The 22,666-nt window shown below is 40.7% G+C and overlaps 1 protein-coding gene across 2 annotated transcripts in view; it reads left to right on the top strand.

Moving 5' to 3' along the window:
• LOC107755928 (oocyte zinc finger protein XlCOF6-like) overlaps positions 1-19,493 on the top strand; it is a 34,660-nt gene extending 15,167 nt beyond the window's left edge. The window contains exons 2-4 of one of the 2 annotated variants that reach the window (XM_016572897.1): positions 9,916-10,021; positions 16,871-18,675; positions 18,760-19,493. In XM_016572897.1, the coding sequence (XP_016428383.1) occupies positions 9,937-10,021; positions 16,871-18,675; positions 18,760-19,239 (2,370 nt within the window). In that variant the 5' untranslated portion in view covers positions 9,916-9,936 and the 3' untranslated portion in view covers positions 19,240-19,493. The remainder of the gene's footprint in view (positions 1-9,915; positions 10,022-16,870; positions 18,676-18,759) is intronic. The other variant, XM_016572896.1, reaches the window with a different exon arrangement.
• Positions 19,494-22,666: the final 3,173 nt, after the last annotated feature.

Genomic DNA, 22,666 nt, shown 5'->3' with positions numbered 1-22,666 from the left:
AAATTATCTGCCAATGGGGTAAGCTAAATAATCTTGTTTTCTGTTTGAAATAAGATTATTTTGCTTACTCCATTGGCAGATTATTTTGCTTGTTCTAAGCAAAAACTCACTTAATTGTGACATGTTTTTTCTGAAAACAAGACAATAATTTGTACTTGTCTAGAAAATTCTTCTTGATTTAAGAATTTTTAGATATTTTGGCTGAAAACAAGACAAAAAAACTAAGAAAAGCATTTTTTTGCAGTGTATTGCAGTCCTGCAAGTACTAACAATGGACTGTCATATGTTAAATCACTTCATAGTTAAAATATTTCCACTTATTATTATTACCACCTTTGTGAATCACTTAGAAACCGGTTAAACGTCAAATCACGGCTGGTGCATTGATAATTGCTGCAGTTTATTGCAGCACACTGCTTGCGTTTCGCCCACTTGCTCTCTCACATCTTCTAGCGACTTTCAGCAGTTTTCAGTCCAAAATGGCGGCAGCGCCTCTGCAGCGCCATCTATAGACTGTTGCCCTTATCACTACAGAGTTTCGCCTCTTGGGCTTTTATACACTTTGTCTTTACTTTGAGGCCTGAAAGTTTGCACAAAGCACAAACTCTCCTCCCACTTGCAGCATCTGACCCAAAGTACTCTGGACAGCATGGCTCTCCTGCTGATATGGCAGATGTGGACGGCTCTGGGGCATGCGATGTGGATGCAGACAGCTCTGGGGCATGAGATGTGGATGGCTCTGGGGCACCTGAGGTGCTGGACTGTGTGGCCAGCTCAGACACAAGTCTCTCTCTAAATTCCTTCTGGCTGAGAGGACTTTTGTTCTGAGCTTTGGAGAGATGCTGGTGGAGAAGGAAACTGTTTACCACCGCAATGTCAACAAAATGGAAAAAAAAAAGTCTTGTACCATCTTGTGGTTTTGTGCAGGACATTATAGTACCCAATTAGGGCATCTGACAGGTCCACACCTCCCATATATTTGTTATAGTCCTTCACTGCCGCTGGAATCGGGATTCTGCGTCTTTCCCATTCACCCTCTGGATTCTTGACACGCCTAAGGACTGCATCACCGTCATATGCCTTGTGCATCGTCGAACACACTGTAACCTCTCGTGTGTCCATCCACTTCACAAAGAGAAGCTTCCCGTCTCGGAGCCATCGTATGGTTCCCCTTTGGTCTCTGTGACTGAGGTCATTTACCTTCGTTCTGGGGAAGCCCCACCGGTTGGTGCGTATTGTGCCACACGCCAGAGTCTTCTTAGCAAGCAAGTCCATAAAAAGGCACGGGCTTGTGTAAGCGAGCAAGTCCATAAAAAGGCATGGGCTTGTGTAAAAGTTATCCATAAACAGCTGGTAGCCTTTGCCGAGAAGTGACAGATCCAGGAGCTGCATTACGGAATCATAACTGAGCCCTTTTCCAGTGGCCAGGGAAGATTTGCCTTCATAGACAAAGAAGTTCCAAGTGAAACCACAGGCAGAATCAGCAAGCACGTAGAGTTTGTAGCCCCACTTGGTCGGCTTGTCTTTCATGTACTGCTTGATGCCGATTCGTGCCCTTGTAGCCACCATCCTCTCGTCCACTGCCAGCTGCCTGTCTGGATGGAAGTAAGTTTTGCAAGCGGAGACGATGTTGTTGTACAGGGGCTTGATTTTGAAAAGTCTGTCGTAGGCGTGAGTCCCCTTTTTTCGTGAGTTCTCTCGATCATCCTCAGGATCGCAAAGATGCAGGTTCCAAGAAATGGCCTGAAATCTGGACCTGGACATAACAGATTTTGGGAAGGGCAAGCGGTAAATTTCTTTGCCAGACCAGTAATCGATGATATTTTTGGCACCGAGGAGGCCCATGTAAATGACAAGTGCAATGTATGAATACAGTTCCTCTGCCTTCAAAGGCAACCAAAGGAAACGTTTTCCAGCCTCAGACCTCATTCTTGCAAAGGTGTTTGTGTTCTTCACAATGGTGTCCACCACAGAGCCTGTGAAGAAGAGCTGAAAGAGCTGCAATGGGGAATAGATCCTGTCCATTACAAGCTGCGCTCCTGGGTTTCGTTTTGGAAGGAAATTTGGTAAAGCTGGAACTTCATCCTCCACACTGCAGTCATTCCACCTTTCTGTAACATCATTCATGGACATCGCACTTGCTGACCTTTTTTTACCCCGTCCAGAATGAGGCCTCCCTCTGTTTTGCTTGCTGGGAGTTGGCTGTGGCCTCACAGTATCACCAGCAGAAGGTGTGGGGGTCTTGGAGGTGGGGGGTAGGCAAACAACCTCCTTGCTGGTGCTTGGCAGCAATTCTTCAACACTGGAGTCTAGACTGCAAAACAAAATAAACTTATAAATCCACATTATAATCTGAAATGCATGATAAAATTACATAAATACATAAAAATCACCCAAATAACTTGCATATGCATGTCATGGATACAAGAATATAATCTGCAAATCTACATAACAGATACACTAATACATGTGCATGCAAAAATAAATGAGAACTGATTCAAATATGATAGTAACAGAAACATGTAGAATGCATTTCATGTATACACGAAACAGATGTAAATCAAATAAAATAAAATACACGCATCAATGCAACTGATGAACAAATGCGTGCAAAAATACAAATATGCATGCAACAGACATGCAACATTATATTAGCACATGTATGTGCGCGCCAAAAAAGAAATGAGCACATGCTTAGCAAAAGCACCCTTTATGATTTGAATTATCGCGTGCATATGTGCATGGGTTTTCCTCTATTTTTGTAGCAAATACATGTGCGTGCAAAAAAATATATCTCAAATAAACATGCAACAGACATGCACAAATACATGTGCGTGCCCAAAAGAAATTAGCACATGCTTCGCAAAAGCACCCATGATTATTTGAATTATCGCGTGCATATGTGCATTGTGTTGTGACCATATATTTTTGCACGCACATGTATTTCTGTATGTCTGTTGCATGCATATTTGTATAATAGCATGCATTTGCTCATGAAATGCACAAATACAACGTTTATAAGTTCGAAATGTGCACTTACTCAAACTCAGGATCTTCTCCAGCGTCGTAAGCAGCTTGTCTGACCGAGTCGAAGCTATCATTGCTGCACGTTTCAGTGTCACTCAGCCGATCAAGCTCCTCCAAAACAGCCTCCACACCAACAAAAACCTTTCTTAAAGCCATTGTCCAAAGACAAATCGCTCGAAAAAATTACTCGAAAAAACACTGTCCAAACTCTCTGACTACTCGCAATCAACTCCTAACTCATCTGCATCTGATGAACACAGCCGCGTGAGATCGTGCTTAGTGGCCCCGCCTCCTCAACTTTTGGAACCGCAGATCTCAGGCTCTGAATGGTCTAGAACAGTGATCCTCAAATCTGGCTTGCGAGATCCACTTTCCTGTAGAGTTTAGCTTTAGCTCTAACCCTAATCAAACACACCTGAGTTTGCTAATCAATGTCTTCCGGATCATTAGAAAATCACAGGTATAGTTGTTTGATTAGGGTTGGAGCTAAACTCTGCAGGAAAGTGGATCTCGAGAGCCAGATTTGAGGATCACTGGTCTAGAAGCTTGATCGACATGTCTAAGGATAGCGACGATCGTCAGCTTTATTGACGTAGGACGCAGTACGTGATGACGTCTTCAACAATCGCGGCTAACAAAGATCATCCAAACTAAGGGTAATAAAAGTTTTTGGCTGCATCGCATGTTTTGATCTGCACATCTGAGACATATTACAGTGTCGTTTGGCCATGCATGCTCACAGACACGTGAAAATAGTCTCATTTTGAAGAAAACAACCTAAAGAATTAGCTGATGTAGCGTTTGAGGCTAGTAGCTACACATGCAAGTAGTGATCGGAGCAGGAATATGACTCATGTGTTTGCTTGTTCAGAGGAGTCATTTCCATCGTTGTGATTCTTTTGATAATTATGTTAATGTAAAGTGTTTGATCAGTGAAATAAACTACATATTGATATTCTTGAGAGTGAGAGCTTTCATTAGATATGTGACTCGTCTATGATTGGTGAGTTTGTATGATATAAATATGAAATTGAATATTATTCATATGATTTTCTCAAGGGGGGGTCGTTGCAGGGGGTCGAATTCAGACCTTATGATGTTCTTTCATGTGACATAAATGCAAAAGTGATGGGGTTGTTACGAAAGCTGAGGTTCTAAGCTTTTAAAAGATACATTATATGTCTAGTTTTGTGTTAGATATAGTACAAGTAATAGATAATTGTTAGACATTTACATGTTCAACATATTTTTACTACAACATGTTGTGCACTTTTTAGAATATGTAATCAAATCTAACCTTACACATGTAGGCATCTCTTCAGAACAACCATGCGTCTCCCCCCAATTGTGTACTGAACCAGTGGATATGGGTCTGTAAGATCATGGTGCTCTAAAAGTTCAATTTCCTTGTTAGATGACTGGACCAAGACATAGGCTCTATAATGTTCAGTATACCATGCGTCAAGTCTTCTAACAATAAACAGTGGTTTGTCCTGCAGTACAGTCATTTGTACAATTTCGCCAAACTCTGGAAGTCCTGAACACTTGCCGTGTGCAATGACCATACTTTCTCTGTAGGTGAATCCTTTAAATGTTACTTCCTTTGCCAAGCACAAAATATCCAGGTTTGGGTGTTTCTGCAGTACAGTCTGTGATATGTCTTCACTCAGAACATCAATGGGAAGATTAGAAACATGAGATACTTCCAATCTTGGTGTAAGGTAGCTGCACTGATACAGATGATACGCCATATGAAACTGATGTCTTTGTGACGACGATAGGAGCACATTCTTGAAGCAGTTTGTATGACGCACAACTCTTAAAGAAGCTATGTTTAGCCTCAAACCGCGTTGTCCACAGAGCAACCAGAGGGCCAAATTTCTCAATTAGCCCAGGATAATGCTCCAAGTAGTGGTGTTTGGGCAAAAGTTTAGTGTCAGGGAAAACCTCTTGGAATTTGATCCTATGCTCGGATATCTTGAAGGCCAGATAAGCTATAGAAGCTTTGGTGTGTGAAGGAGCAACAAGGTCTACAATATATTTTAAATCATTTAGAAGTTGCCATGCAGGTTCATTGGCTCCAATCAAGAATGGAAAAAAACCTCAACAGGCTCCAATTTTCATGGGCATTACCCCCTATTGTTCTTTTTGCAGAAGATGTGAGAGGAACAGTATGGGGGTGATTTGTTTTGTCATTCCATTTGAAGTTCTGAATTGCTTTATTAAGGTGTTCCAAGGTGAAGTATTTTTTAGATAAAAAGACAGTCAATGACAAAGCATATAAGTTGTCAATGCATCTTTTTCAGGTGGATGGTGGGGATGGCTCCTTGACAAATGGCTTTTCAGAGAACTCCCCAAATTTTAAATGAAAAAGGACAGTCTGAATAAGTACAAGGATAAGCATGACGACGTCCAAAATGCCTCTGATCAAGCTTAAAATGCTTGAGAAGCTCAGATCGCTTGGCTTCGGTGACACCACATTCTTTGCATTTCCACATTGAGTTAGTTACTTGCCAAAGAGGGGGGAGGTGGAGCATAGAAGGGGAAAAAGATACATTACAAAACAGACCCTACAAAGCATTAATTAAAAGATGCAAATTACTTACATTTATCGTATGGCTTGATTATTCCAATACTGTCCTGTGGGGATGGTTCCTTGACAAATGGCTTTTCAGAGAACTCCCCAAATTTTAAATGAAAAAGGACAGTCTGAATAAGTACAAGGATAAGCATGACGACGTCCAAAATGCCTCTGATCAAGCTTAAAATGCTTGAGAAGCTCAGATCGCTTGGCTTCGGTAACACCACATTCTTTGCATTTCCACATTGAGTTACTTGCCAAAGAGGGGGGAGGTGGAGCATAGAAGGGAAAAAAGATACATTACAAAACAGACCCTACAAAGCATTAATTAAAAGATGCAAATTACTTACATTTATCGTATGGCTGGATTATTCCAATACTATCCTGAAAAGTTGTTCAGCAGTACTCCTATCCAACAAAAGACAAAAAGGATTATAACAAACTGGCTCACATAAAAGTTAACATTAATGAATATAATAATTAAAAATGTGGAATGTTTAATATGTATTTAAATTGGTTTAAATAAAATTGGTTAAGAATACAAACGTTAATTAAAAAGTACACCACATTCATTAGATCATGATCTTATTTTTTCATTCCGTTATCACATTTCATTAAATGAAATTTATTTTCTCATGTAATTTGTTACCAATTAATTATTTTAAACTGATTAAGTCTTGATTTATTACAGCGAAATCGTCTACTACACGTTTAAATAGTGTCTATATGCGGTGCTTTGGGTTATATTACTTTCTTATTATTTGTCCCTCACAGCGCACTTTCTACATCTGAGTAATAAAGTATACGCGTATATTTAGAGACGAACTATGTTAATGTGTATATGCCCAGACAGTTAGTAACAGTGACATGTGTATTGAAACGCTGTTTTGTACTCATTCGTTGACGAGTCGTCTGCGGACACAGTTTAATACACCGCTGCCTGCGCAGCATAGATGGAGAGAGAAACGAGACTGCAAAAAAGGGGTCTGAACGTAGCTAAACATATTTCTCAAATCGCTAAATTAGCACTGGTGTGTCCGTGCTCCCATGCGGGATCTTATGGCAGAAGGGCGCGTGGCTGTACGTGGCGGACCGACACAAATAAATCAATGTCTGGGAGACACTGCAGTATATACTATGTTTCAATATCAAACATTCATATAACATAGAGCAGTTTATTTGTATTATTATTTTATATCCATAAAATATTTGTTTGAATTCATCGTGAGGAGGGAAACTTGTTGGCCGAGTGGAGCCGTCAGACTAATATTAATAGTATGTAATGCAACAGTAAATCTGAATATTTTTATGTAAACACGTTAATAATACGCTCAAATGTATTTTTTAGAATTTCTTACCCATTTTATTGATTCCCGTTCATCACGTTGTGTTCTTCCATGCGGTGTAACAAAATGGCGGAAAGCTCAACATCTCAACGCTGGAACACTGATGACATCAGTAGTCACGTGACTTCGGGGAACGCAATATTTACAATTTGATTTTAAGATATGCATTTGCATTACACTAACAATACTTAGTTTTAATTTGAATCCACCAAAGTTTTTTACGTGACACGAATGGCTAGACAAAAAAATTTAACGTTTTGAGTCAGATCAAGCATAAAAACTTCTTTAGAGTAATGACATGCTTTGTGCACTTTTTTCAGTGTACCGTTGGTCCATATGTCCAAACCGTTCCAGTTTGGTTTCATCACTGTCTCCCAAAACTCTGAAGTCTTATCCAAATTCCTCCTGGCATATTCTAGTCGACTTTTGATGTTCCTTGTGAAATACTGGAGCGCGTGAAGGAGAGATGTGAGGCACGAACACTGTTCAAGGTCTCCATTAATTCCTGCTTGTAGTAATTTAATGTGTATATATTTTGAAAGCATTGAATCGCTATAGAAATCGCGATTCAGTCGATTCTTACCGTTTTAAATCGATTACTGTCCGAAATCGACGATTCACGATTCAAAAATCCATGTTTCAAGATCAATGCATTGCATCGTCAGGGTTTGTAATCGATGCATCGAGAAAACGAATGAATCGTTACACCCCTAGTAGATAAGTTACAAAGGTGCACCTTTGAGGGTACCTCATGAGAAATAAACATGGTGTTACATAAGTACTAAACTGTATTATTATTTTTATTACCATGGTAAATTTGTGGTTACTGCAGGGTTGCCAACTCTCACGCATTTGGCAACTCTACTTGTGATATGAAACAAAGTCTCAGCTTTCAAATTTTGTAAGTTTTAATACGAAATTCAAACAATAAATAAAGTTTTGGCGCACTTAATGTGGCGCAATTCGTTGTAGCGCCTCAGTTAAAGCCAGAGCCATTGAAAAACAGTTGCGACATGACTCTTTGATCTCGCCGGCGTCGCGGTCACGTGGTTCAGTAGCGCTCAATAATTCCCAACAAACCAGCACTGGCAATTTCAATGGGTTTAAGCAGGATAGACGACAACAGCTTCAATACACAGGTCTTTGCAGCAACTTCTGGTAAACATTACAGCATATTATGCATTGATTATTACGTCGATGACATTTACAGTATCGTTTTATTCTGCAGTGGAGAGTGATGGAGAGGCAACATTAATATGGTTTTCTTGTATTTAACCTTCAGGAATTCCTTACTTATAATGTGACCATACACCTTAACTATTTTTTAGTTAAATAAATGTTCTATATTTTAGTTCAATAATATTTATTTAATATTTTGAGGAGATCTTTTGGTACTAAATACTATTTGTGCAATAATTATGGTCCATTAATGACCACTTTCTAATATTTCTATTAGGCTACTTATATTACAATTTGTGTCGTATTTAAGGTTAAAATCGAATAAATGGTTTTAAATTCCAATGCAAAGAGGCAAATTAGAGTCATTTTGTGGTCAGAAAAAAAAAATCATTTTCATTTGTAATGCCATGTTTTACCCACTAATAAATATACGTGTATCTATTTCTCAAAAGAGTATTGCAGGTCATACCTGCTTACTTATTCTTAAGTTTTGCATTTGAATAAATATTTAGACACTTTTTTTTTTAAATCCGAAATTTATAACTGACATCCTTTTTTAATTTTTATTGATACTCGTATAAGTATACACGCAAGTGAATATTAATGGATGCAAGCAAATATTGAATTTATTAAGACAAGAAGAGTTTAAAATGGTGCTGAAAAAGACATTCAACAAAAGATTTGTATCCCCTTATATGTTCAATACATATGAATTGATATTGAATTGAGATCGAAATTTTACTCCAGTCTTCAGTGTCACATGATCTTCAGAAATCATTATAATATGCTGATTTGCTGCTCAAGAAACATTTATTATTATTGCTGCTTCATATTTGTGTGGAAACCGTCATGCATTTTTCAGAATTCATTTTATATATAGTAACAATGTCATGTAGGCTAATGTAATAATGTGGCAATGGTTTCTTGAGATCTACTTAAGCTTCTGATGCTTTTGGGAAGCGCAGCCCTATTTAAACAAGCTCTGTGAAAATATTATATATTTATATAGGGATTCAGTTTTAAATGAATAAAATAGATCACTCTGTAAGTGCTTTCCTTTAAATTGAAGACGATGCAAACTTCATTATGGATTTAAACTATATCACAAATGCTTTGCTGTTGGTATTATGAATGTAAGTTTTTTTAAATGAATTTCTATAATCGTGTGGACAAGACTTTTATTTTGGTTTGACGTCATGACGTCATAAGGCTGCGCCGCGCTCCTTGCGTCCGTGATTCGGCTGAAGAGAGGTTTGTGTTATTAATCATCTCAAGTGTTTAAATAATTACAACCAGTTTATTTTATAGAAAACTATTGTTTAATTTAACGCCGTAATACTTTACCTAACATTAAAAAAACATTACTTTGTGTAAGTTAAGCGCATCTGCGCACGAGTAACAGGAAAGTTGCGTCTCATTTAACTCTCCGTGTCCTGAATCACTTCATTATAAACACGAATTCGCTCCCTAGCTAGTAACTTAGTGATGGAGGAACTGAGCTTTAAAACTAAACTCAGTCCATTTCGCAGCGCTGGTCAGAACAGTGAACAACACAAACATGTAACGTGTTATTAGTGAAAACAAACCCTGCTAATGTTTGGATAAAAACGCGGAATATACGGTCATACAATAACAATTATAAATCATATGTAATTATATATAACCTGTGTTCTTTGGTTTTGTAATGCTTGGTTGTTTGTCTTGCCCTGATTACTTGTCTAATGAGATTTAGTTTCAATTTATCTTTCTATCTGCTAATTATTCCCTTCTTAATCATGACAGAGTGTCCAAACACACAGAAACATGGCGGTTATTAAAGAGGAGACTGAAGACTTCAGGATTGAAGAAGTGTTTAGTCTCAAACCAGAAGATTTCGAGGAACTAACAGGTTGGTTTTCATTCTCAATGCGTTTGATTCTTATTGAAATGTTGGCATGAGTTTGTTATGATTGGATTGACTCTAAAGTCTAGTAGTGTGTGATCCTCAGTCTGAAACGACTGGTGTGTAGTCCAGCTATTACTTCTGTGATGTAGCTGTCACCGTATAATAACACATCTGCTTTACTGTATAATGCATCAGCTGCTACTTTGGCTTGCCATCAAACAAAGCTAGATATAATAAGGAGAGGAAGAGGCCTTCAAATTCATCACTAGAGTGTAGGCGTGTAACGGTACACGTATTCGTATTACCGAAACAAATCATTCAATTTTTCCAGGTAATTCAGACAGTAAATGCTGTTTTGGCGCTCTTTGATGATGCGAAACAGATCGCTGTATAAACGCCTCGGTTCTAACACCTCCTGAAGTTGGCCCCCCACCCAACGCAAAACATCGGCAAAGTAGTCTCAATCGTTTGTGCCTGTAATATTTTCATTTGTGCTGCTTCGGTTTTGAAAATATTAGACCTTGAATTATAGGCGATGGCGTCACCAGCCCCCCACATGCTCCAAATTTACCCCAAATAGTCTTGTATGTTTGTGCTTGGTTTGTGCCGTAAAAATGTTTGTTTGTGCTTCTTCGGTTTTTTAGATATATAAATAATATTTAGCGATCATTCACATTAGCAGTCACTCAGCCTTCCCCACATGCTCCAAATTTACCCCAAATAGTCTTGTTTGTTTGTTCTGGTAATAATTAGATTTTTGCTACTGTCTTTTTAAAGATTTTTTCCTAGTCAGCTAGTTGCACCTTTATATTAAATTGATTAACAATAACCTACTAAACCATCCTTTAATATATAGGCATTTAGGCATAGCCTATTCCATGTTCAAGGGCGCACATAAAGCTTGCACCATCAAAAGTATTGATTATGAATGCGTCGGGGAAAAAGAAGACCTTGTAATTATTTATTAGGCCTACTAAACTAGTGCTATCTCAGTCAGTCGGCTGCAAAGATGAAGTTGCCAAATGCCGACGCTGACTGGCACAGTAGGCTAATGGACGTGCCTTTAAATAGATAAATGCACCTTTTCATACGGACTACATATTTAGAGATGTTTTTTTTTTCTTTTGAATTGGTTTGTTTAATAGTAGACATTTCAATATTTCTATAGCAGGGTGTCCGCGGGTCCTTAAAGGGATAGTTCACGCAAAAATGAAAATTCTGTCATTAATTACTCACCCTCATGTCGTTTCAAACCCGTAAGACCTTCGTTCAACTTCGAAACACAAATTAAGATATTTTGATGGAATCCGAGAGCTGACCCTGCATAGACAGCAACGCAACTGAAATGTTCCCAAGTCCAGAAACGTAGCAAGGAGATCTGTAAAATAATCCATGTGACATCAGGGGTTCATCCGCAATTATACGAAGATACGAGAATACTTTTTGTGCGCAAAAGAAGAAGGCGGGGTCAGCAGAGCTCATTAACATTTAAAGAGAAATGCTACAAAAACGGCTTGATCTGTTTTTGACAGGGTAAAAAAGGTGTTTTTTACACTACCATTGAGAAATTTTTATCAAACTATGTTACAGACTTTTCTTTAAGACCCTAAAGAATCATATCAACTTGTGGAAAATGGGCATCCGATGACCCCTTTAAAATATATTTTTCAGCCTGACGGACCTAATGACTGTTTACAATCATTGGGCAGACCAAAGATTTTTTTTCTTCCCCCGCGGTATTACTGCGTCATCAGACAGAATTGAAGTAGTGGAATACAGGTTGAACCACCTTCTTTGTTTATATAATGTTCTCAATAATAATAATATAGGTTGAGCTACAGCTGACCTTCTAGCTAGATTAAAATTTATTTTTTTTGTTTTTTTTTACTTGCCCGACCGGACAAACAGCCTGACTAAAATTTAAGTGACAAAAAAATAACCAGCGAAGCATCGAAACACGATAAAGATTCTTCTGGTTTTATTACATTCAGCGTAAACAGCGATTGATAATGTATTTCTGGTATCAAGGTCGCGCTGTTGAGGCTCATTCTGTTTGTCTCTTTGTGAGAGACTTCAAAACTAATGAGCGTAACGGCACACAAAGAAACTCAGAAGAAACACACTGAGGTAAAAATTCAAAATGTTTAGTTTATTCATAACATGATTTAGTTAAGTAACGCCTTGAAAAGGGAGCTATTTTCCTGAATATTTTCACGATTGCAAATGTCACATTGATTTTAGTTCAACAGACAAGTAAATTAGTCGGGTAGTTATTAAGTTACTTACACTTTAGACACAATATTTACTGTTTTTGTTGAATTTCTACAACGAAAATAGTTGCAAACAAAGATCACAGCAGAAGTATTAAACTTTCTCCACTTTATTGAAGTGAATTAGGTTTAAATCGCCGTCATGCATGAATGTTTTATTAATGGACCCCTGTTTTACTCTACTGAAGCCTGATTTGTTCACGTTTGTGTAGCTGCACAAACCAATGGCACTTTAGCCCGCCAGAAAGGGCGTAGCCGACCTGTATATAAGTCGGCTAGCAGCACCATTCATCAGATCATTCGACTGAAGCCTGTCATCGATTCGCGCAGCAAGTGACACAACGCTCGTTCCCTTATCTCGGGGAACCGAGGTTACATCAGTAACCGGAGCATTCCCTTTCGAACGTTCACTTCACGTTATGTGTGCGGGGAACGCGTCCAATCATGCCGCGCTATGAGCAGATACAGGATCTCCTGATCTGCGAGCCCAGTCTCGGAGCACTAACAAGGACCCCTAAAAACCTGAGCACATTGCGCCCCAAGCTGGTAGCTGAGAGCTCTAATATAACCACTTTGCCCAAGGGGAAAAGTGGAACATCAAACAGACCGAACTCGTGCCTGCAAAGCAGGTACGTCTAAGTTATAAAATCTGGCAAATGTGGACGGTGACGGCCAGCCGGTGGCCGCACAGATCTCACCAATAGATATTCCGCTGGACCACGCCCAGGAGGAGGCCATCCTCTTTTGAAATGGGCACTCACACCTATAGGGCATTGCAAACCTTCTGATGCGTAAGCCAGGGCTATCGCATCTACAATCCAGCGAGAAAGTCGCTGCTTCGTGGCCGGCAGTTCTTCATGGCGGCATCCGAAGCAATCAAACAACTGCTCAGAGCTTCGAGAGAATGGTTCGCTGCGATAGCTGCCACGTATACTTTGAGTGTGGAGGGGGCGCGCCCCTTATCCAGCAGCTTTTGCAAAAAGGTTAGCACGTGGGACACATCACATGATATCAGGTACAAACTCTGTGCAGAACACCAGTTATGGAAGACCGACCATTTTTGGCTTTAAAGTCGTCTTGTAGACAACGCTCTTGCCTCCAAAATGGTATTGTTTACTCTCGCTGGGAGCTGATTAAGCTCGTGTCGAGGCACCATACATGAAGGCTCCGGCCGGGGATGCCAAATCATGTCTTCCGCCTGTGAGAGAAGATTCCTCATCAGCGGAATGGGCCACGGGACTGCTGCTGAGAGCTGCACTACCTCCAGGAACCAGGCCTGGTTCCTCCAGAGCGGGGCCACTTGGAGGAGAGAGCACTTGGTCTCCCTGTCCCGCCTGATGACCTGAGGAATCAGGGCAATCGGGGGAAATGCGCATAGGCAAGCACTTGGCCAATCGTGGGCCAGAGCATCTCGCTGTATCGAGAAGTATGTTGGGCAGTGAGAGTTGTCTTCTGAGGCAAAGAGGTCGACCTTTGCCCTCCCGAAGACTGACCAGATCTCTTGAACTTTGAGGGTGTAGCGCCCATTCGCCCGGGGCTACCTTGCCTCTTGACAGCATGTCTGCGCCAAGGTTCAATCTGCCCGGAACATGAATTGTCCTTAGTGAAAGGAGTTCTTTCTGTGCCCAAAAGAGGAAGGCGAAGAGCCATCCTGCAAAGAGTGTGTGACCTGAGACCGCCTCAGTGATTGATATAAGCCACCACCGTCATGCTGTCCGACCGGACCAAGACGTGGTGCCCTTTCAAGGCTGGAAGGAAGGTTTTCAGGGCTAAGAAAACTGCCAACATCTCTGAGCAGTCGATGTGCAGGCATTTCTCTGGGGCTGACCAGGAGTCGAACGCCGGATTGCCCTCCAACAGAGTGCCCCAACCCGAGTTGGACGCGTCTGTTGTGACTACCTTCCTTCTGGAGGTCAGGCCTAACCTCATTCCTGTTCCTTGACAGGAAACCGCGCCAGGCGTGGGGTGGAACGCGGGGTTTGAGCCAAAACTGAAGGGGCTGCTTCACGGGGTTTGAGCCAAAACTGAAGGGTCTGCATGTGAAGCAGGCCCAGAGGAATCACAGAAGCGGCGGCCGCCATAAGGCCAAGCAACCTCTGAAAAACCTTTTAGGGGGCGTGTCGTCCCCGGTTTGAGAGACGCCGCCAATCGCTGAATAGTCAGGGATTGTTCCGGCGTAATTCATGCCCGCATTTGGGCGGAGTCTAAAATTGTTCCCAGAAAGACCGTTTGCTGTCTGGGTAACAACTGACTCTTGTGCGGGTTGATGATCAACCCAAGGCGCTCCAAGTGGCTGAGTAACAGCTCTCTGTGAGCAGCCAACTCCCGATCTGACCTGGCAAGAACCAGCCAATTGTCGAGGTAGTTCAAAACACGGATTCTTATCTGTCTCAGAGGGGAAAGAGCCATGCACTTTGTGAAAGTGTGCAGGGCCAGAGACGGTCCAAACGGAAGGACTGTATGCTGATAGACCACTCTCTCAAATGCGAATCTGAAGAACGGTCTGTGATGGGGGGGTGGGGCTATGTGGATGTGAAAGTATGCATCTTTGAGATCCACAGTCAAAAACCAGTCCTCGGGGCAAATGTACGCGAGGATCTGTTTTACAGTTAACATCTTGAACAACCAGCGCATAAGCAAGTGGTTCAGACGCCTGAGATCCAGAATGGGTTTGAGCCCGCCATCTTTCTTTGGAACAAGGAAGTAATGGCTGAAAAAGCCTGACTCGCTGTTCGCTGGGGGCACTATTTCCACAGCACCTTTTGCAAGCTACGTTTGCACCTCCTGTTGGAGAATGAGTGCTTCGTTGTCCGGAACAGAAGTTGGAATGATGCCTCTGAAGCGAGGTGGTCTGCGAGTGAACTGGAGCGAATAACCTCTTCAAATTGTTTTTAAAATCCAACTTGACACTCCCGGAATGGCTGCCCAAGCCATGAAACGGGAGGCGAGAGGGTTTATTTTTTCGAATGAGAGCTCGCCGAGAAAAGACGGGGAATTCGCATTCACGTGAGTGTGAGAGAGAGAGAGAGAGAAGAGGAAATTTGCTCTTTATTGTATGTGGGTCCGCTATCACAGCGGTAATACATTCAGGTACGCGCTGCACCTGCAGGACGTGACCCGCTGGAAACGAAACTCCATTGCTCAGAGGTGCTCGGAGTGATGGAGAATGAAAGCGAGCTGTTTTGTGGGTCGTTCCGGCCGAGGCGAGAACAGAGCCCCTCCTCTTCCTCTCTAGCGCATCAGGATGGCTTAGGTGGCTCGGGGTCTAGCACAACCAGATGAGTCTGGCTTTGGCCTCGGAGCTTGAGAGGGGGGAGGGACTTCGGGCTCATCGCCGGAATCTACCCACTCTTCTGTATCGGACACTGCCAAGGACATGGAGTCGTCGGCAAAAACGTCCTCGCTGAGCCGACGTGACACTCCTCGAGCCCTCTGAGAAGGACCCATTGTGCCCGTCCGTCTCATGCAAGGGGTCCTTGCATGAGCCAAACTTGCGGCTCGACATTTGAAACAACGTGCGCTGAGAAATTTGCTCTTTAGGAATCGCTCTTGCTTGCTCTTCAAGTGCCAGATGGCCACAGTGAATCCTCACTGCTTAGGCGTCTTCGACGGCTGCGAGCAGAGCTGGAGCTTCTTCCTCGGCTTCTTCCAGAGTCAGCGAAGAGATGATCCTCGTCGCTGAAGGAGAATGATCTGATGAATGGCGCTGCGAGCCGACTGCCGTCGGCTCCACCCTTTCTGGCGGGCTAAAGTGCCATTGGTTTGTGTAGCTACACAAACGTGAACAAATCGGGCTTCAGTACAGAGTAAAACAGGAGTTTTCCCCATACACACAATGTGAAGTGAACGTTCGAAAGGGAACATGAAGCTAATAAACATGTTTACAATAGTAAATGATTTGATTTTCAGTGATTTTCATAAGATTCTGCCTATTTTTATAATACAGGGTGTTGACATGAGAAATGCTAAGCAAGTGTAACAATTAGCTTGATATAAAATACTGCAAATGACATTTCAGCAACGTTGTATGGCCTAAACACATTAGATCGCAATCGGAAGTTATTACAAACACTCGATGGTGGTTTAAAGTGAGTTTTTAGTAAAAGCGTAGTATAAATCCTATAAATTGTCTTATGTAGCATAACGCTACAGTGTGTATGAATGGTTATGCAACATGTTTTTAGTCGTTTAATGTGGACAGAGTTCTTTTCTGAAATGCAGTGGAAATGCCAGTATGGATTACAGCATTTTCATTTTAAAACGGCATTTTTAAATGAAAATGATCCTCGTGTAAATATAGCCTTACATCTATGGGGTTGTGATGCTTACACACTACAGCCTCAGGTATGAGCCACGTTTCTGGGTGTAACCTAGTGCTTTTCCTTAATGCTTCACCAGAGCCAATCACCAGCACTTGATTTAGGCACATCAAGCATGCTTATTGGCTCACTGAAACAAAATGTAAAAGATGTTCTGAGATTACATGCAACACGTATTTCAGTAGTTAAGTGTATATGAGGTTGTACAACACGTGTTGTTGGTTTTAATGTTTGACATGTTTTTGTCTTTTTTTTAGCATTAGACCTGACAGCAATTAAAGAGGAGAATGAAGTGCTGAATGAAATGGAAGAGAAAGATCAGTATGAGAACCATCATGATTTCATAACTGAAGAAAAATCTTTCAATTGCTCACAGACTAAAAAGGCTTCCTCACAAAAAAGAGTTAAAAAAGCGATAGGAACTAGAAGTTGTTTAACCTGCTTTCAGTGTGGAAAGCTTTTCACTCAACATGGAAACCTTAAAGCCCACATGAAAATTCACAAAGGAGAGAAGCCTTTCACCTGCCAACGGTGTGGAAAGAGCTTTTATCTACAAGGAAGCCTCAAGGTCCACATGAGAATTCACAAAGGAGAGAAGCCTTACACATGTCCTCAGTGTGGAAAGTGTTTTGATCAGCATGGAAACCTTAAAATCCACATGAATATTCATTCAGGAGAAAACCCTTTTACTTGCCAACAGTGTGGAAAAAGTTTCAATCAAAAAACAAACCTTATCAGGCACATGAGAATTCACACTGGAGAGAAGCCTTACTCATGCCCGCAGTGTGGAAAGGCTTTTCATCAGCATGGAAACCTTAACGTCCACATGAAAATTCATACAGGAGAAAACCCTTTTACTTGCCAACAGTGTGGAAAAAGTTTCAACCGAAAAGGAAACCTTAAATGCCATATGAGAATTCACACTAGGGAAAAGCCTTACACATGTCATCAGTGTGGAAAAAATTTTGATCAAAATGAAAAGCTTGAAGTACACATGAGAATTCACACTGGAGAAAACTCTTTCACCAGCCAACAGTGTGGAGTAAGTTCCACTCAGAAAGGGATTTGCAATAGGGACATGAAAATTCACACTGGGGAGAAGCCTTACACATGCCCTCAGTGTGGAAAGGGTTTTCATCAACTTGGAAACCTTGAAGTCCACATGAAAATTCATTCAGGAGAAAGCCCGTTCACTTGCCAGCAGTGTGGAAAATGTTTCACTCAAAAAGGAAGCCTTAACAGGCACATGAGAATACACACTGGAGAGAAGCCTTACACATGCCCTCAGTGTGGAAAGGGTTTTCATCAACTTGTAAACCTTGAAGTCCACATGAAAATTCATACAGGTGAAAGCCCTTTTACCTGCCAACAGTGTGGAAAACATTTCAACCGAAAAGTAAACCTTAATTATCACATGAGAATTCACACTGGAGAAAGCCCTTTCACTTGCCAGCAGTGTGGAAAATGTTTCACTCAAAAAGGAAGCCTTAACAGGCACATGAGAATACACATGGGAGAGAAGCCTTACTCATGCCCTCAGTGTGGAGTAAGTTTCACGCAAAAAGCGGTTCTCAATAGGCACATGAGAATTCACACTCGAGAAAAACCTTATTCATGCCTGCAGTGTGGAAAAAGTTTTGATCAACAGGGAAACCTTAACATCCACATGAAAATTCATACAGGACAAAACCCTTTTACCCGTCAACAGTGTGGAAAAAGTTTCAACCGAAACGGAAACCTTAACGTCCACATGAGAATTCACACTGGAGAAAACCCTTTCACCAGCCAACAGTGTGGAGTAAGTTTCACTCAAAAAGCGGTTCTCAATAGGCACATGAGAAATCATACTAGGGAAAAGCCTTACACATGCCATCAGTGTGGAAAGAGTTTTGATCAAAATGAAAAGCTTGAAGTACACATGAGAATTCACACTGGAGAAAGACCTTTCCCCTGCCTTCAGTGTGGAAAACGTTTCAATCAAAAAACAAACCTTAACAGGCATATGAGAATTCACACTGGAGAGAAGCCTTACACATGTGTTCAGTGTGGAAAGAGTTTTCATCAACATGTAAACCTTAAAGTCCACATGAGAATTCACACTCGAGAAAAACCTTATTCATGCCTGCAGTGTGGAAAAAGTTTTGATCAACAGGGAAACCTTAATGTCCACATGAAAATTCATACAGGACAAAACCCTTTTACCTGTCAACAGTGTGGAAAAAGTTTCAACCGAGAAGGAAACCTTAAGTACCACATGAGAATTCACACTGGAGAAAAACCTTTCACCAGCCAACAGTGTGGAGTAAGTCTCACTCAAAAAGGGATTCTCAAAAGGGGCATGAAAACCCACACTGGGGAGAAGCCTTACACATGCCCTCAGTGTGGAAAGGGTTTTCATCATCATGGAAACCTTAAAGTCCATGTGAAAATTCATACAGGAGAAAGCCTTTTTACCTGCCATCAATGTGGAAAAAGTTTTAACCGAAAAGGAAACCTTAATGACCACATGAGAGTACACACTGGAGAAAGCCCTTTCACTTGCCAGCAGTGTGGAAAGAGTTTCACTCAAAAAGGAAGCCTTAACAGGCACATGAGAGCCCACACTGGAGGGGAAGTCCTACATATGCCCTAAGTGTGGAAAGTGTTTCATTCAGCATGGAAACCTTAAAGTCCATATGAGAATTCACATTGGAGAAAAGCTGTAAATATCCCCTCAGTGTGGAAAGAGTTTTGATCAACATGGAAACCTTAAAGTCCATGTGAGAGTTCATACTGGAGAGCCATTTCAACTGTCAACAATGTGGAAAAAGTTTTAACCGAAAAGGAAATCTTAATTACCACATGAGAATTCAAACTGGAGAGAAGCCTTTTACCTGCCAACAGTGTGGAATAAGTTTCACTCAAAAGGAGATGCTTAACAGGCACATGAGAATTTACACCAGAGAGAAAAGGTTTTAATCAACATAGAAACCTTAAAGGGTTAGTTCACCCAAAAATGAAAATTAGCTTGTGTTTTACTCACCCTCGAGGCATCCTAGGTGTGTACGACTTTCTTCTTTCAGACGAATCCAGTCTGAGTTATATAAAAAATTGTCCTGGCTATTCCAAGCTCTATCATTGCAGTCAGCGGGTGTTGCAGATGAACAGTCCACAAGTCGTCAAATAAAGCGTTCGCATTCATAATAAAACGTGCCTCACACGACTCCGGGGGGTGAATAAAGGCCTCCTGTAGCGAATCCAGCGGAGAGAGAACAAAACAAAACGCCGGTCATGAATTAGAAGTACAAACCGAGGATTTGTAAAGGTTTTCCTTTGCTAAAGTAAGGAAACTTTGCTTCGTTTGCTCCTATAAACAAACTCGCGAGACTAGCATATCTTAGAGGCGCGCGCGCTGTGCATACGCCTTCTGCCGGAACGGATCCGCGGTATGACAGATAACGGAAGTGAGAGAAAAGTGTTTATTACGTTTGAAATATGGATATTTTTCTTACAAAAACGCATGCATTCACTACAGGAGGCCTTTACTCACCCCCCGGAGCCGTGTGAGGCACGTTTTATTATGAATGCACGAGCTTTATTTGACGACTTGTGGACTGTTCAACTGCAACACCCGCTGACTGCAATGATAGAGCTTGGAATAGCCAGGACAATTTTTAATATCCGACTGGATTCGTGTGAAATAAGAAAGTCATGTACACCTAGGATGCTTCGAGGGTGAGTAAAACACAATCCAATTGTCATTTTTGGGTGAACTAACCCTTTAAAGTTCAGATGAGAAGTCATACTGGAGAGTCCTTTTACCTGCTTACAATGTGGAAGTTTCGGCAGAAGTTTACACTGAAAATGAATCCATAACTGGCTCGTGAGAATTCAGAGCAGAGAGAAGGCATTTACATGTGATCTGTGTGGATAGAGTTTCAGATAGACCTACCCCTTAAACTTAATCCTTGAGGATACACTCAAGAAAATATCATTAAAGTGGTAGGAGTTTCACAGACAGGAAACACTTATGAATCATGTAATAACTCTCATTGGAGATAAGTCTTTCACTGTGGAAAGATATTTTTCACTTGCCCCCAGTGTGGAAAGAGTTTCAACCTTAAAGGGATAATTCACCCAAAAATGAAAATTACCCCATGATTTACTCACCCTCAAGCCATCCTAGGTGTATATGACATTCGGTAGCCCAAAATTTGAAGTCCAAAAAATTGAACCAATCCATTGTAAAAGAAGTCCACACGGCTCCGGGGGGTTAATAATGGCCTCCCGAAGCGATGCGTTTGTGTAAGAAAAATATCCATATTTACAACCATATTTACAACTTAATTTACAACAAAAATCTTAATTTCTAATTGGAGGATTTCAATATAAGCCAAGAGGACACTGGTTTTCCTTTGCTGTAAACAAAACTTGTTTCTTGTGAGACTAGCATATTCTCACCGGAGTTTACGCTACGTCTACGTCCTACATCATCCGCTGGACGCCACTCTTGTGAACGCGCGTACGACAGTTAGCGGAAGTTAGAGATTAAGGTTTATAAAGTTGTGAATATGGATATTTTTCTTACACGAACGCATCATTTCGCTTCGGAAAGCTTTTATTAACCCAACAGAACCGTGTTGACTTCTTTTATAATGGATGGGTGCAGTTTTTTGGACTTAAAATTTTGAGCTACCATCCACTCCCATTATAAAGCATGGATTAGCTTGAACATTATTCAATATAACTCTGATTGTATTCGTCTGAAAGAAAAAAGTCATATACATTTAGGATGGCTTGAGGGTAAGTAAATCATGGGGTATTTTTCATTTTTGGGTGAACTAACCCTTTAAAGGAAACGTGATCATTTACATGGGACTTCACAATGCAAAAAGGTATTTCACAGGCCTTCAGAGTGAATAGTTTCATATATCAAAGAGACCTGAAATATGGAGTGCTACTCAGTGTGGCAGAAGATTTACAAAAAAAGGAATTTCAGTAATCAGTTGTGCATTCATTCTGGAGGCAATTTGTGTAAATGTGAGACTCTATTTTGTTCTTTGTGATGTCATTACTCATATAAATACACATTGTCATTTTTTTTTTTTTTTAAATGTGTTTTCACTAGTGTTTATAACCCAAGTTTGGGACCAACATAAGTCATGCAAAAAAAAAAAAAAATGTTGCAATGCCCAGGGAAAAAAGATAAACAAGAAAGAATATACAAGTATTTTTACATCCCAGCGCATAATATTATTATTTGTTGTTGTTGTTGTTGTTTTATATTTGATTGCCATACTGTGTGTAAGTAGGTCTCTCTCTTTTTACTTCCATGCTTTTATGTTGAGAATTGTAAATACATACCACACTTTTGCTTGGAAATTTTGTGTAATCTTGTCCTCTTTCCTTTTTTTTTAGTTGTTATTCCTCTCCAACCCTAAACTGAGGATAGGACATGATAATTGGGGGCTTGTCTGTTAACAACAATTGGAAACATAAATTTAAATGGGTGGTTGACTGTTTTTTTTTTCTAGGCTTGTGTTTATGGGGTCAGAGCTTAAAGTTCTCAGGCACCGTGCCGGATCGCCTGCGTGCGGCGTTTGGCTGTGGGAAAAAAAAGATAGTCATCCTACATTTAAAAACACTTCTGGATATCACGTTTGAGTTCAAATAAACGTTTCTGACTTTGCATGTGGCCAAATATTAAAATTAAATGGATTTAACGTTTAACGTCGTTGAATCACATGAAACATCATTAGGCCGTTGGCACCCTCTGCAGGTATTTGTTATAATATAGGCATATTACATTATGTATTTAACAGTGTTGTTCAATATAACCATGTACTTGGTTTTGATACCTTATTTGAGGCCAATTATTATTGCCTCATCGTTACTTTATATATAAATATAGTCATATTAAAGCCTGTTTTTCACTCACGGCTAAAATAAAAAACATGATGTTTCAAAAACATCAGATTACTCACTTGTCAAAATAATCAGTAGATTACTTGATTAGCAAAATAATCATTAGTTAAGCCCTAGATTAGTTAAAACATTTCAAAATACAACTGCATTGTTTT

The sequence above is a fragment of the Sinocyclocheilus rhinocerous genome, unplaced genomic scaffold (genome assembly GCF_001515625.1).
Source record: "Sinocyclocheilus rhinocerous isolate Xijiao unplaced genomic scaffold, SAMN03320098_v1.1 scaffold863, whole genome shotgun sequence".
Taxonomy (NCBI): Eukaryota; Metazoa; Chordata; class Actinopteri; order Cypriniformes; family Cyprinidae; genus Sinocyclocheilus; species Sinocyclocheilus rhinocerous.
The sequence above is the reverse complement of the archived record's forward strand: the minus strand, read 5'-3'. Positions and strand labels throughout refer to the sequence as shown.